Below are 12,968 nucleotides of genomic sequence, written 5' to 3'. Positions count from 1 at the left end.
CTGTCATCACCTTAACCTTAAACTTTAAATGCTCAGAATGACTAGGACTGATGATTTATAGATTACCTTTTTTGAAAGCTTTCTTTTTTTGAAAGCGACTTAAAAGAAAGTATATTGAAATGTTAATATTTCCAAGAAAAAATTCTAAAGACAAAAGATGTTAGAAGTACCTGTCAATTTTTTTCACTCTGATTGATTTATTCAGTGGAAGGGGTAAAGTCTTATTTTCTGGTTTTTTCTTTTTGAGAAATGCAGGCCCCAAAGCCTAATTCATTTGAAGTACGTTTTAAATAGCTGGCAATGTGCTGTTAAAGAAGGAAATGCACTATTCCAAAGCAATCCTAATTACTGTGCAACTGTATTTCATTCTGCACTAGCAATAAATGGATCATTTAAACTCACAGTAACGGTTTTGTTGTTATGCAAACATCTAGAAAAGAGTCCATTAAATTCCCGATTTGATCGTGATTTTATAGATAGTGAAGACGAAAGCACAGTTAGACTTTTCCCTACTTTTCAGTCCCAATAAAACCACAGACTACAGCTGAAATCCCCCCAGCTGGTTGCAGCTGAAAGCGCTGAAGCAGGGCAACGGGGCAGCTGCCAGACATGCTCCACGTCTACTCTGCCAGGCAGGGGCAACAGCGGCCACGAAGCCCCCTCGTAGCCTCAGCTTTCCTCCTTTCTTCCTCTCTCTACCCCCTTCATCCTCCCCCTCACCTCCAGAAAGTTCTGCTTTTTGAAATAGTGGAAGGTTTTACATTTCCCTCCTAAGAACATTTATTCACTCGCAAAACTCATAAATGAAACACTTAGTTCTGCTAATGCAATCAACTACATTAGCAACATATTTATTTTTCATCTTTTCTTTCAGTTATTCTGCCTTTTAATTATCTTTCTTTGTGATTGAAGATTCAATCACCCTGAAGAACAATATGAAATAAAGAAGTTTTACCTTTTATTATAAAACTCTTCCATGGGATCTAGTGGTGCTGTAATTTTACCATTAAGAAATTGCCCTTTTCAGTTGTCTGCTGCTCGCCTTTTCTTCTTCCTCTGAACAATAAACTGAAGAAGAGTCTTAGTTACAGGATACAAAACATGTACTTTCTGTACCAGAGCAGCACAGCTTTTCCTTCTGCTTTTAAATTTGTCTTTTTGTCCGATCAGTAAAGAATGAGCTGTCATTTTTTGAAAGATAATCTGAGATAAAACATTTAAAGTAACAAAATACCAGCCAAACCTCCTATCGTTTACAGGAGAAGGAGAACCATGCAGAATGGTTCACTTTGGGTCTGTATGCAGTGAACAGAACAATGTAATACTAGTGCTGTGTTGAGCTACTATTTCAATGGCCTATGTCTTGAGCAAGTTATCAGAGGTTTTTTCCAGCTTGACCTCAAAGTGCCTCTCTGTGTCTTTTCTGAATCTCGATGTAGACTGTTCCAGATGTAAATGCTGACCCCACAGAGGCACTTTGTCAGTGCTGGCCACTGATGGATGTTGGGTTTTGGCCTAGATGGTCTGCTGTCTAATAAAACTTTTATCTAGAGAAGACAAGAAGCAGAAGTGAAACATGTTCTGCCAGTACCCGGGGATCTTGGGTTCCTGGTTTGCAGTTTTCTGTTTGTGACATAAGCTATCTCGGAGAGCAAAGACGTGCCCCGTCTTGTTCCACTGGCAAGTTCACCAGGTTAGTCACTGAAATCTCATCCTCTTCAAACAATGCTGCTCATACTTCTGTTTCTGTGTCTTTTACAGTTTGTTGCTCACCCCAACTGCCAGCAACAATTGCTCACCATGTGGTATGAAAACCTCTCAGGCTTACGGCAGCAATCTATAGCTGTGAAGTTCTTGGCTGTCTTCGGGGTCTCCATTGGCCTGCCCTTCCTTGCCATAGCCTACTGGATTGCTCCCTGCAGCAAGGTACAAACTCATTAAGGTGCATGTTTTTTACGGTCATTTCTATCCAGGGCCTGGAACGAGGTCACATATTTTTCTGTAATGCCATTGGGAAGCGATTCATGCTATCCTCTAAGATTGCCCCAGAGGAGAGCAAGCATGAGGTGTTGCTTGATATACACAAATGGAGCTATTAGGCATGGTTGGAGGTTCATCTTTACAGGTAATAAAGGGGGGGTGATGGGGGAAGGAAACATTGAGACAGTGGGTGACAAGAAAAGAATAGGAACAAGAAATGGATAGGAGAGAACAACATGGTAGTGAGATGAAGAAAGAACAGAAGAACCACCAAAATGGGGAATAACTAAAGGAGAAGATCTTTGTTGCCCTTTTAGTTAACTCTGATGTTTAAACTCTCATTCCCTTTATGTACTTTTTGTTGCAGGTTCCTCCCTTCTTCAGGGCTCCTCTCTTCCCTTTCCTTCTTCTTTCTGATTTTGTATTCTTAGTTAGTGGAGCATTATTATGGCACATGTGCCTGAAACTCTGACAAGCCCCAGGGGACTGCTTAGTGCTGCAGAGAAGACCAGAGTTAATCATACAAACTTTATGGTTTTGAGGGGAAAGATGATGAAACTTGGAAAACTGCCATGTACCTAAATACATCTGTGCTATGTCTCACAATGTCAGATGGAGCAGGAGAATTTTGCTGAGACCTAGAGGTCAAAGGACCAGAGCCAACCATTAGCTTAGGTAAAAGCTTGAGTTGTCTGTGGTATGAAATCTGTAGTGAAGTTTCCATCCTGAAAGAGTCTGCTCAAGCAAGTGGAGATAAATAGGTGTGTGGCTGAGTGATAAATAGCTTTTTCACTACTCTTGCCACAGAATAAAGGGGTGGCAGGGGAGAAGTTCATTTCACATTCAGCAATAGCCAGCAACATCATCCATTACAACGTAGAGGCCTTCAGCAGGAGGCTTATCAGAGGTACTTAAACTTGATAAAATGACCCCTGGCGCTGGTAATTTATTCTGTCTTGAAAGCATCTTCTCCCATTTCCTTTAAAAGCCAGTGAGGAATCCTTTCTAAATTTGTCAAGCCCAAGAAATTATAGATCCGTGGGTGGGTATTAAGGAAAGACTATTGAAAAGATTTATGTTGGTGCAATCAGACAAACCTTTTGAAAAGAGTCTTCCAGAACATCTGAGATAATAAAACACATTTAAGGCTTGGTGTCCTCCAAAATATTTCCAAGAAAAGTACTTTCTCTTAGAGTAATTGAGAATGTAACTTCATTTTCTCAAGGTTTGTATCAACACAAAACCCCACAGCTTTTATGAATACTGGACAGGACTCCAGAGTTTCACACAGAGAAGTGCATGTGAAAGCCAGGCTGTGTTGCGGGTGGTTTTGGTTAGGTCATAGAGGGAATTCATGTGTGGAATTACCATGTCGATTCTGTTATGTCAGACCTCAGTCTAGCAGGGATTTATGAAGCTGTTTAATTTCCTTCACCTCTGTTGAATGTGCTGGGAGTTGGCACACCAGCCAACAGCAACATTTGTGGTGTATTCTCAGAATTACAATGGTTGCATTTGAATATAGTAATAGGTGTGGAGAACAATTAAACTAGAAATAAGTGGAGAATTTAAATGAAAAGCATAAAAACTAAAGGGAAAAAACCTGAGGCAAAAAATTCAAAATAAATCCATTTTACAGCAGAAATAAGAAATTATTGAGAAAGTTATTTGGTTTTAATTTCTTGAGGTACATGTATTAAAATAAAAAAAACTGGAGGGAGGGGGATGTAACTTTTAATCGACTACGATTTCATTACACTAAACCTTTTGTGCAATCTCATTTTTCAATGTCCCTTTCTTTTCACCCTACTTTAGACTGTGAAAAACCATATGGAACCTTCTGTCGTAAAGTCAAATTGCAAGTTCTTTCAGGCAGGAATTGTCTTTTAATGCATGGCTTTGCATTGATCAGAACAATGTAGTCTTGATTTCTGATTGGGGTCTGTGATAGAAATAACTGAATAATGAATGCATTTTTCCCCATGAATTGGTACCTCACCCAAAATAGTCATTATTAGGTTCAAGGGTTGAGGGTTGATGCATGAGCCTTGTATCCTCTCGTAGTGTTATTGCAGACAATTTTACATAGGCAGCATATCCGCTAAAAGGATGGTGATGTTAACAAAAGATTTGCATATGATGCTCTGAGCAGCCCAATTTTGTCCTGGTCAATTTTACAAGTGTTTTGTTTGGTTTTAAGTCATGAGAACAATCTTGATGTTACACAACCGGGTAATGAAATAATTTTTCCATAGTAACAATCAACTAAGATATTTAACTTAAATCAAATCAGGCCTGACTTGAAAAACACATGGATGCCCAGGCATGAGTCAGGGACTCCTTTCTGGGCTAAGACAGTGAGAAAAATGAAGGCAATTTCTGTGAAATACTGCTTTATAGGAGCTATCCTGACCAATACTATTGTGTATCACATTCTTAAGATATATTGGTCAAATTCTGCAGTTTCACATAGGGTAACAGAGTAATTCATATCACAAAATAATTCCTTCACTGGTGTATCTTAGCAAGGAATATGTTTTCAAGCCTTTATTCCCTAACAGAAAATTTTCTTTAATAACGCTCTGTGGAGTTAGAATACCACCCTTGAAAGTTTAGTAAATTGTATTAACTGGAGTTTGCAACTAAACTCTTAAGTCTTCTTTTGCATTCAGTTGCACAGAACTGTCTTTATTAAAACCAATTTTAGTGTTGGTTGTTCATTCTCCTCTGGATGCACAAACTGTTGACAAGACCCACAGAGTGTAAGCCTATCCTATCCTGAAATATCTGTGTTGAGTCATCCATCTCATGGAGGCTGTGACTCTGAAATGAACTGTTGCTTTATATGTTGGTGTCCAAAACTTGTTTCACTGGTGACCAAAAGAGAAGATAAGCGATAGAATGGAAAAATTGCACAGTCTGCTGCCCAAAAACGTAATGACAAGAGCAAGTGGGACTGTTTGGACCATCTGCAGAACTTCAAGAAGTATTTCTTTCTTCTCTGGTCGGCTGAAGTGCACATTCAAATATTGCAACACTGACAGAGATCATTTATACACAGCTCTCATTGCCTGGGTTGTTCCCTGGCTTTCATGTAGCCATACTGGGGATTTATGGACCGTAGATCCCTCTGGGACAGACTCAGCATTGTTTAAGCACTGGAACTTTAATGGATCACTCCACCTAAAGCTGTACTTGTACCTTTTTACTTTGGGTATTTTCCTCCCCAGTTAAGCTACATAAAATGTCTACAACAATATGCTTCATGCTTCTGCTATGAGCATAGTACTGAAAATAGTAATGGCTTTTTTCTTTATGATATTTCTATCTTTATTTGTTCCTGTCTCTTGGAGCAGAGATTAATTTGCATTTGGAAAACTTTGTTTCACTATCACATTTTATATATTTTCTTTTTGACATGTCTGCATGCTTCATTATTTTCCTATAATACAGATAGGATACTAAGTCATGAAATGAGCTATTCTCTTAAGAATGAACCTTTGTATTCACACACTGTCAGTGTTTCTGTCTTAACAGTGACAGCCAGGCAGTTCCCTGCAAAGCCAATTTGATGAAAGATTATATTGTGATTTTAAATGTAATTGAGAAATTGATACATCCAAGTAGTTACACACCTTGAGTTTAACTGTATCATGTTGCTTGAAAAATATATCTTACTGTCATAAAGTATTAGCCTGACTGGAGGAATTGACGCTTCATTAATTTTTTACAGAATATTCTAGTCAACACTTTCACCTCCTGTAGCTCTTAGCTAAAAATCAGATTTCTGAGAAGATATGAAAAGCATCACCTCGAGAAAAAAATTGTAAGCTTTCCACAGTAATAAAGGGGATAAAATGCCCATGTAACACTGACTAAATGCAGACTTTTGTTAAATCAATAGAGAACTAAGTGAAATTACCCACAGAATTCATTTGGTTCTGTAATAGGCGGGATTATTTCTCTGATAACCAAGGCTGTGCTAGTTTAATCTCAGGTCTCTTTTTTTTAAGTTTCTATAGACAGCAGAAAAAGTCTAATTATTTGGAGAGAATTCATGATTCAATAGAAAGTGCTTTTTCTCTTTAAGTGAATTCAGGGTAGAAACGAGTCTTGTACAGACTGCAAATGCACTTTCTTAAAACTTTGTTGGTAAGGTCCCATATGCCCATAGTTGTTGTTATACTTTGCTCTTGCTCTTTGAGCTCTCTCAGACAGGTCATATGAGGAAAACATCTGAGATTATTACTGTATGGGACATTGTTCAAACATATCCCATCAACCCCTCAGCTCTGTACTGGAAATATAAATTCTTCTACAAAATGGAAATCTACCCAACACCAGCCATAAAAAGCTGATGAGAACTAACACTACACCAAGGTTCACAGCAGAGGAGTGAACCAGCATCACAAGTGTTGGGACTGGTTTTAACACACTTAATTTTCTTCTACATCTGCCATAATATTCCTAGACAAGAATAAGAGGGAAATTTCAGGTTTGATTCAGTGTAATATCTACCTGCTTAAACACATCCTTATTGACCTCAGAAAGAAGCAAACATGTTAATAAAGGCTCAGAGATAGAGCAGATTTTTTAAATTTTCTTTATTGGAAAGTCTTTCTGGTATTTAGAAACATGCAAATTTTCCAATAGGATTTATTATTCTGTCAACTTCTTAAAAGATTTACTTGACATTTTAAAAATTCAGAGAAGAAAAAGAAATAAGAACAAAAGCATAAGGCTTCCTTTAAATTTCTGCTAGACCTAAAGAGCCCAGCTTTTGAAGTATTTTCTGCTCTACAATGACCAGAGACCTGGGCTCCTTTGCACAAAGCTGCTATTGGAGATAAGTAAGAAAACAAGGAATTTCCTTTTTCATATTTCCTATGAAGTTTTATGATCAAGTCAGCAGATATTAAGAAAATTTTGAGGATACCTTGTCATCAAGAGAAATGAATCAATGAGTAATATCCTGCAAAAAAAAATCCCATTTGCTTTGAGGGGTTTTTGGAAAGGGTACATACAGGACAGCACATGCATTGCTTTTTATTGTGTCCAATACCACAGGCATTGCTCCTTGCACTCCTAAAAATGCTTCTACTCTGACAACTTTCTGGAGTAATATTTTCTTAGATCACAGAAAATGTAAAATGAAGAGAGTGTTATTTAAATTAATTAACAAACAAAGCTTTTCAAGAAGAATGGAACAAATATTAGCTATAGCGAAGAGATCTGCTGCTCCAATTCTTGGCTTAATGTCTTGAAATAAATCCTTGTGTTCTGGGGAGTGAACCTCCAGCTTTTGTAGTAATTATGAGAGAAGACTATCATACCAAAGCATATTAAAAGCATTACTAAAGAATCATTAAACAGAAGGCTATTTCCTACACATCGTTAATGAACCAGGAATTCAGCATTACTAAAAGATTCTAATATATAACAATGATGTAAGAATTAGAAGGGGGCCCATCATTAGAATTTATATTGACACACATGAGTACATTCATATAACATGTATACACACTAACATTTCTCATATAAATGTCCTGTCTCTTCATTTTCCACTTATCATATGGCCAGGACAATTAGATATTATATGTGGGTACAAAAGTGCAATATAAGATACTGCCATGCATAGAAAATTATCCAAAGGGCATAATCTGAACTGCAATGCATAATGTCTAGTAATAGCAAAGAACAACCTGAACAAATCTAAACCCTGTTTAGTTCATGATCTAGCATTAATTTCTGAATCCTTTTCACCTTGGGCAAATGGTTCAAACTTTTATAGGAAAAAAACTTCCAGGAGGTGGATGAGTGAAAAAAAATCTTATGTCTTGTATATGTTTCATTGCAGTTGGGACGGACCCTCCGCAGTCCTTTCATGAAGTTTGTGGCACATGCAGTTTCTTTCACGATCTTCCTTGGACTGTTAGTAGTGAATGCTTCAGATCGGTTTGAAGGAGTAAAAAATCTCCCCAACGAGACCATCACGGATCATCCAAAACAAATATTTAGAGTCAAAACAACTCAGTTCTCATGGACAGAATTGCTGATCATGAAGTGGGTATTGGGTAAGCAAAACCAAAATGTCTACAAGTCCTCCACAGAAATTCAGCATGACTAGGAATAACATGATAGACAGTGACAAGACAAATGAAAAAAAAAAAACAACCCAAAAACAAAAAAACAACCCAGAAAACCCACCATGATGCTAAATTAGAGGTTGACGGAAGTATTTTGACTAAACAGGATCAAAGAAGACTTTGATCTTGGTCACTGCTTTTGAAAATATTGAATGATGCTTGGCAAATTCTCACTTTCCTGAATTTCCACTTTCCATGGTGAATGCTATAGATGTTGTCTGTTTGCCTCTGTTGGTTTAATCATTGCATCTTAAAGAAAGTAATATAGTCATAGAAACTTATAGCTTCACTATAGATCATTGCTCTATCTAAAGTGAGCAGAAAGAAGTGTGTCCACTCGGACATGGGTGACCACCAGCCCGTTTTATTATCCTGCCATGAGATCCTATTATAATTCACTGAACCTCAGTTTCTTCATCTGCAAAATGGGTATATTGTTATTTACTTTTTTGTAATGCACTCTGAGATCTAGTGTTGAAAACTGCTAGGTAAATACAAGTTGGATTTTATGAAATTCATGTTATGAAATTGTTACTGGTGAGAGGACAGCACAGCACTCAAGTCTTTTCAAATAAATTAAGTTATCCAACAATTATAAAGCAGGGATTCATGTGGATGAACTCTTCAAGTGCAAAAGTATGTCGTGCACAAGTTAAACTTCCAGGGAGTTTTAGGCAAATTCAGGTCTATCACTTTTCCTATAGGCACAATTTATTCCTGGCAGGTCAGGTACCTTGAACCACTAATCTAAACAAGCTCAGAAGGAATTATTGGGAAAATGAGCTTATCAACTCTGCAGAATCTTTGTCTACCTCTTCCGTATCTATTTTTACTCATCACCATGATTTTGATTCTTTTCTTGCAGCAAATAATTCTACAGTTCCATAAGTACTGATGGCATTAAACCCCCCTGAAAAATAGGATCGGGCTGCTCTATCTGATGACTTCCTGGCCACTGTTTCTTTGTTCCCTGTCCCCGCAATAATCAGAATCCCATACAGGATATTAGGCTAGAAAAAAACTGAATAGATGACAGACTGGATAGAGTAAGTCTGTAAGATATATTTTTAAAATGATATTAAAGCAGTTGGACAAGAAGATTAGATTTTAGACTAGGTATTCTTTTCTTATAGGCAGTAGGTATCTGTCTGCCTGGTGAGTTCCTGAGAGATGAAGAAGAAAACATTTTATTTAAAGCGAAGGTTTTCACTTTTCTGGGAGAAGAAAGGTGATTCATTGTAGAGAGTTCTGAATATAATGAGATTTTCTAATGACTGCCTACCTCAGCACTGACAGTCTTCTCTGGCCATTTTACCTGTCTGCCTACATAAAGCTTCAAATAATGTTTCAGCAATTCTAAGGTGAAAGTTTGGTGCACGTGGCCTGCAGACAGCTGGCACGGGTGCTTGGGCACTTGCTGAGCCCCATGTGCAACCCTGAACTTTAAGAACTGTAAAAACACCAAGGGTGGTGGACTCCCCAGCCTTTTGGTGCAAAAATCTTAAAGAAATTACAAATATGTATATGTAAGTAGAAATATAATTAAATAAAAGTAAATGTTGTAGATAAATATCACAGGTAAAGTTGCCAAGACATGCTTTTCCAAAGAGGCAAAAGTAAGTAGACAGTAAGTGTACGTTGAAGTATAATAAATCTAACTCTTGTGTACTAAATATACATAGCTATATTTAATCCTACTTGGCAACTCCTGCAGTTGCTGTCTTCAGACTCAACAGTGTAGGTATGCTACCTACATTTCAATTCGTAGTACAATCAAAAAGTGTAATTTTATTTATTCTCAGTTTGTAAATCCCTTCCTTCTGTTCTTTCTCTTTTCTCCTTCATACTGTGACAGCAATGATGAATGCTGATGACACATTACTTGTTCCAACCATAGCAGACCATTTTTTGAGAAATTAGTTTACAGGTCCCTGATCTTGGTTCTTTTTTGGGAAGAAAATTGGCTGAGTTATCTGGCTGTCAACCATAAAATTATGACGCACGTTCAGAATAGCATTATTTGAGGATAATGTGCTACATTAGCATAGCATAGTGTGGCCACGAGTTAGCACAACCTGTAATAGCACTCCCTGCAATTAATCTTGCTAGAGATATGAAAATTGATCCACGTGTATATATTTTCAGAGAAAATTACCAGCAGGAGAATTTCAGACTGGAGTTATGCAAAACCATTGCCATCTCCTGCTCCCAACTATTTGTAATGCAGGTGAGTAATAGAGTAAACTGAGCACAGGCAATGACTTTCAGCCAGGCAAGCACTTCATCCTGCTCCAAAAATCTGTATCAGAGGCTTTAACTTTCCATTAGCCTGCACCTCTGAAATGCCTGTGGACCATGGCTGAATCAGCCAGGTAGTGTTAGTAGCCCATTCAACATCCCCATGAACAGCCAGATAAACAATAGCATTTTAGGTGGGAGAACACCTTTTTGGTCTCACTCTTCTTTCTTATGAATGAGAATCCAAGGGCTGCAGATGATAAACCTGTCAGCACAGAGAAATACCGCAATGCTCTGAAAGGAGAACTTGCCCTTTCGTACATGGGGCACAGCAATTTCAGCTCACGCATCTGTGGCTCATTGCATGCCTTGGCTACCTCCCTCCACGGCCGGATCTTCCCATCTCTTGCCTTCAAGTGAGGAAGGCTGGGATTTTCCTCATGAGCAACACGGACAAAAGTGTGCGCTGGAAGCAGGGAGGTTTCATTTAGGGAGACAAAATCCTCACTGCAAAAGCAGCCAAGGTAGCAGTTAAGCTCTGGGTAGATGCCATCTGACCACAACTCTCTCTCTTAATTCAACAGCCTTTGGCAGATCCAGGAAGGCTCAAAGGCGGCTCTCCATCAGCTGCTCGTGATTTCTGTACCAGGCCAGTGGATATAAAAATTTGACAAACTGTTCCTTTTTGTGCACAGGTGGTGAACAGCAATTCTTGCACACTTCTATGTTTCCTCCAGACAGGCTGTGCCTGTAGCTTGACTCTCCTTCCCCTGCTGAAACCAGACATGCCAGTCAAGGTGACATTTCTGATTATCCCTGCTGTGGAAGAACAGGCACAAGAGACCCGCAGAAGCTGGGGAGCAGAAGCTGCTCATATCCCACCTCTCTGTGCGTCAAACTCAGGGAAGTGACCTCTCCCAGAGCCGTTGGGGGCCTCAGAAACACCGTGTTGAAATGCAATCACATCCCAGCAAATCTGCTTTGCCTAGTTTCCTTCCCTTATTTCTGTTCTTACATCCCATCTTACGTCCCATCCCCTGAATTTTAGCTTCTTATTCTTTTCTCAGTATTTTTACTTAAGGAGAAGCTTTGAATTACTCTCTCACAATGTGTATACAATTACCCAGCAGTACTGACCAAATAATTACTGTAACTTTTCTACTTGTCCTGAATAGATATTTTTTCCATATGTATGGATAAATAATGATTGCCACAACGCTGGCAAAAAGAATGATGTAAATTATAGGCCAATAGTGTGATACTTTCACAGAGTGATTCTAATTTTAGTCAGTCTACTCAGTTTTAGACATTCCTTACTTCATTAATCTGCGACCTAGGTATATTAAGTGACCAAGATTAGAAATAAATTTGAATGGGAGAGTTAATATTTAAACCAGAAAAGACATTTCTGGGCGTCAGTGGACAAGTACTTTGGTCGGCAGTGTTACCATGCATGTAATATTTCCTAAAGTGCTTTAGTACCTTTATACGACACGCGTGCATAATGTGTGGGGCTAATGTCTCCTATCTATCACTTCTGGGATACTTTTTTTTTAGCTAGAAATGTTTCTTTAATATTTCATCCTCGCTCTGGGACAGTTCCTGAGAAACCAATTCTTCCACCTTCTCCCTTAAACTATTTATTATTAAACCTTACTCATGGTGAATGATGGCTTGGGATGAAGTTCCTGCTTTTACTCAGCAAAGACCTGCAGACTCGAGGAGAAGAGCTGGGAGGCTCCTCTCCTGCCCTCCCTCTGACTCTCCTCAGCACTCAGAAGACCTCAGGCTCTCTCCCAAGACAGATCTATACAGAGCATAACCTATACCAAGGTACGGCTCCAAGGATCTGCCTGGAGATTCCAGGGCTGTGGAGGTCACAGGCTAGCTGTGCCTCGGCCACCAGTGGTATCAATAGCTTAGCTTTCCTTTTTCTCTCAAATCCTTCTCAGTGCATAAGGACTAGCAGCAGCAGTTCTTCATTCCTCCAGCCTCCGGCTAGATTCACACTGACTTGTTTCCTTCCCTATAACCTAGCCTTTGACTGCACCTCTTGGGATACCATGTGCTTCCAGGAGTCTCTGAAGTAGCTGAGCAAATGCATTTACATGCCACACCACGAGAGCTTCCAGCAAAGAGGATGAAGAAGAGTTCACAAAAAGGACAAGGTTGCAGGAGGCCACATGGAAATTGGCAGGCACTGCTCCTGCTTGATTAAACATGAATTTTGCTGCTGCTATGGAAACAGGATTGGGTAGAGTGCAGGAAATATTTATCAGTGCGTTAAATATTCCAATATTTTAGCTATTCAGAAGCCAGATTTTGGCCCCGCTGCCCTGCTTTGATTGAAAGTTGGGCAGGTTGGTGAATTTGACCTGAGCTCTTGGCTCCAGTTTGCCCACTGAATTCACCTATCCTCCCTAGCACTCCCCAGTAGAACTTGGATGTTGAAACGTTTGAATTTTCTGGGTTTGGCATTTAGGTTTATCTGTAAGTCTATTGTCAGAAAGATCCTAAATTCAGACTAAACTCAGGCTTTTCAAAGTGGTAGATCACACTTTAATGTATGGAAATTCATTATTATTTAATATATAAAACGTTGTG

General features: G+C 38.8%; 1 protein-coding gene across 1 annotated transcript in view; it reads left to right on the top strand.

Moving 5' to 3' along the window:
- Nucleotides 1-12,968, top strand: part of TRPC7 (transient receptor potential cation channel subfamily C member 7) — a 72,588-nt gene that overhangs the window by 37,894 nt on the left and 21,726 nt on the right. Inside the window, exons 3-4 of the mRNA XM_072872556.1 lie at nt 1,762-1,926; nt 7,838-8,054. Of these exons, the coding sequence (XP_072728657.1) occupies nt 1,762-1,926; nt 7,838-8,054 (382 nt within the window). The remainder of the gene's footprint in view (nt 1-1,761; nt 1,927-7,837; nt 8,055-12,968) is intronic.

Source organism: Ciconia boyciana, chromosome 9, assembly GCF_034638445.1.
Source record: "Ciconia boyciana chromosome 9, ASM3463844v1, whole genome shotgun sequence".
Lineage (NCBI taxonomy): Eukaryota > Metazoa > Chordata > Aves > Ciconiiformes > Ciconiidae > Ciconia > Ciconia boyciana.
The sequence above is the reverse complement of the archived record's forward strand: the minus strand, read 5'-3'. Positions and strand labels throughout refer to the sequence as shown.